The 2678-nt window shown below is 59.2% G+C and overlaps 1 protein-coding gene across 4 annotated transcripts in view; it reads right to left on the bottom strand.

The window, feature by feature from the left end:
* Positions 1 to 2537, bottom strand: part of LOC113205509 (uncharacterized) — a 4220-nt gene extending 1683 nt beyond the window's left edge. The window contains exons 1-5 of one of the 4 annotated variants that reach the window (XM_026421172.2): positions 2372 to 2537; positions 1085 to 1359; positions 768 to 965; positions 416 to 520; positions 85 to 319 (exon numbers count right to left, since the gene is read on the bottom strand). In XM_026421172.2, coding sequence (XP_026276957.1) covers positions 85 to 319; positions 416 to 520; positions 768 to 965; positions 1085 to 1359; positions 2372 to 2429 — 871 coding nt within the window. In that variant the 5' untranslated portion in view covers positions 2430 to 2537. Of the gene's footprint in view, positions 1 to 84; positions 320 to 415; positions 521 to 767; positions 966 to 1084; positions 1360 to 1621; positions 1876 to 2015; positions 2309 to 2371 lie in introns of those variants that run through there. The other 3 variants (XM_052275971.1, XM_052275972.1, XM_026421171.2) reach the window with 3 other exon arrangements.
* Between the last annotated feature and the right edge of the window lie 141 nt (positions 2538 to 2678).

Here is a 2678-nt window from a genome sequence, read left to right as displayed (position 1 = left end):
GAAAGAAAAATTGAATATTCAAACAAACTCGAAAAAAATCTGGAAAATTAAAATCCCTATTGAGAGGGTCCTGCAGACACTTACGCGTCTTCCCCGCGTTTAGCCTGGCGGCCTTGATGATGTTGACGGTGAAGACCATGCCGTGGTGGTTGTAGCCCATGCAGAAGCCGGGCAGGCATCCGGCGTAGCACAGCGCCGTGAACTTCTCCTCCGACACCTTCCACCGGCCCTGCGGCTCGGGCGAGGTGATGTGCGCCGACACCAGGTAGACGTGGTTCAGCGTCTCGGCCAGCGCGTCCTCGGTGTGGCCGATATACTCCTGCGGGGTCAAGAGCGAGCGGTTGGTTGAGTGGGCCAGTTCGGGCGGTTGGTTCGCAGCAGCCGTGACGCTGTGGCGGATGATGGGCGTACCGACCTGCCCGGGGTGGTTGATGCAGATGGTGGAACAGCCGTTAGTGCCCTGGTTGGCTGGTCGCCCAACTACGTTCGGGGTGATCTCGTCCATGTGCAGAAGGAACAGCTGGAACCAAGCGGTCGATGGAATCAGTATCATGGCCTCCAATTATTGGGGTAGGGTAGCCCAGTGCGAAATGAATTTTAAGCGACATCGAATCGACATCAGAACGATATTGTTTTCAAGTTCCTGACTCAGATCTGATATGAAAATGGGCCCGAAATCGACACTTTTCTGGATGCCAGATATCGTTCTGATGTCAATGCGATATCCGCATTTCTCATTGGAGGTACGTGACACGGGCTTTGCTCACCTTGTGGAAAGGGACCTTGGCGCCGTCTGCGGTGCCCTGCAGCTCCTGGACGTACTGGGGGTAGTTTTTCTTGACGGCGGCCAGGGTATCCTCGTAGGCGCGCCGGCCCGTGTCCGTCTCGTACGCCGGCAGGTACTCTTCATTGAGGGAGGTCGCCTTCGCCAGGAAGCTCTGAATGATGCCGCTGAACGTCCGGCCCTGGTGAGGAAAACAGGTTAGCACCACAAAGATGTACAGTCTAAATAAATTCGAAACCCGGCCTAATTTCATTTGAATGTTTGGTAATGTCTCTCTAACAATCGATCACTCTTCCTCACCACGTCGAAGCCCACTTCGTAGTGCGTGCCCCGGGTGTATAGTATGGGGATGGCCTGCCGGCGGCCGATCTTCTCCACGACGGGCATGTCGGCGGCGGGCGCGAGGAGCTGCAGGGCGTGGATCAGGTCGCCGTCGGTGACCGTGTCCGCGTACGCGACGGAGGGCGGCGGGATGCGGCTGTCGTCGGCGACGAAGCGGCTCTCCCCAAAGGCGACGTCGTAGGGCGTGTCGGCTTCGGCGCCGTGGCTCGGCCAGCTACCCTCGTCGGACGTGACTGCAACCAAAGGGAGCCATGTCGAGTCCATGTCGCCGAGAAGGGGCAAAGCGGGGGAGGGGGTGAGGTCGATGGGGGCGGGGGCGTGGAGGGCGCGGCGGCGAACAGGCCGGCCAGGGGACGCAGGAGAGGAGAGCTGTCCGCAAAAAAGCTACAAATTCAACTATTTAACTTTATCGGCCACTACGCTGCCATAACTCATCGTTATTTCTTCAATACTCTAAATCACTTTATACGTAGGCGTAGGCCAATCCCAACGTACCCGTCGGCTGAGGTGATCCACGCGTCAAACGCGCGCTCCATATAATCCTGCTCTTTCCTTTCCCGAAATAATAAAACCTGTGGCGCACTAACATTGATTACATCGTCTCTTCGCCCAGGTGCCTTCAGCAGAAGCCTTAACGCGGCGGCCGGCCTTGAACATAGAGGTGGCGGTCGGCCTGCTTAGCGCCCGCGCGGTGTGCTCAAACACCGCGCCGTTACTCGCCTCGCCCGGGCTCCCCCGAGCTGCCCTGCCCTGCTGGTCGCGGGGGGCGGCGGAGGAGGCGCCACCGGGCGCGGCCACGGCCTCTGGGACTTCCCCCGAGGAATGTGTCGTGCAGACACGAGCACGACCACTTTGCCCCCCGCGTCGGGATAAATAAAGGAATACCTACGAGGACGGTCACACTGCCGCGCGCGCGCGTGGCCCTGCCGCTCTGTTCGCCACCCTCCCCTGCTGGCTTCTGTTCGAGTAACCGGCGCTGTCCTTCAGCCCCCTTGCGCGCCCCTTATGTCCTCACCGGCCGATTAAGGTGTCCGCGTCGTCTGTTCGCGTCCACCACTTCCCTCTCGTCGCCGGCACAATCTGGTGAAGCACTGTGTCATTCCCGCTCAGTAACGGCTGCATAGATGTCTTGCAAAACACACACACTAACACACACACACACACACACACACTTATCGCAGCCTAGGCGGCAGCAACCTGCCTTAACAAATATGAAGTGTACTGGTCGTGATAACGCCACACCACCTTCGCGTCGTTGTACGTCGCGGACAAAAAACCGAAACTGGGCGACTTCGACTCCCATGCGAATGAAGCGCGCACTGGTGACTTCGGCCTTTGGGCCTCGGTTCACTCACACCACACCGCCTTCTTGGTGCGGGCGACTCGTTGCCGCTGCCGGCGGCGGCTCATCCGGAGATACAACAGCCGCCAGAGCGGCAGAGCCGAGCCTTTGATCGTGGGAAAGACAAGGAACGAGTATATCGTTATCAGCGACTTCGACGACGGCGCGATGAGCCAGCCGGCTCGTCACTCGTCACCTCGCTCCCCCCCC

This window comes from Frankliniella occidentalis, unplaced genomic scaffold, assembly GCF_000697945.3.
Source record: "Frankliniella occidentalis isolate FOCC.00 unplaced genomic scaffold, Focc_3.1 Scaffold1282, whole genome shotgun sequence".
Lineage (NCBI taxonomy): Eukaryota > Metazoa > Arthropoda > Insecta > Thysanoptera > Thripidae > Frankliniella > Frankliniella occidentalis.
This window is presented reverse-complemented; position numbering and strand designations above follow the sequence as displayed.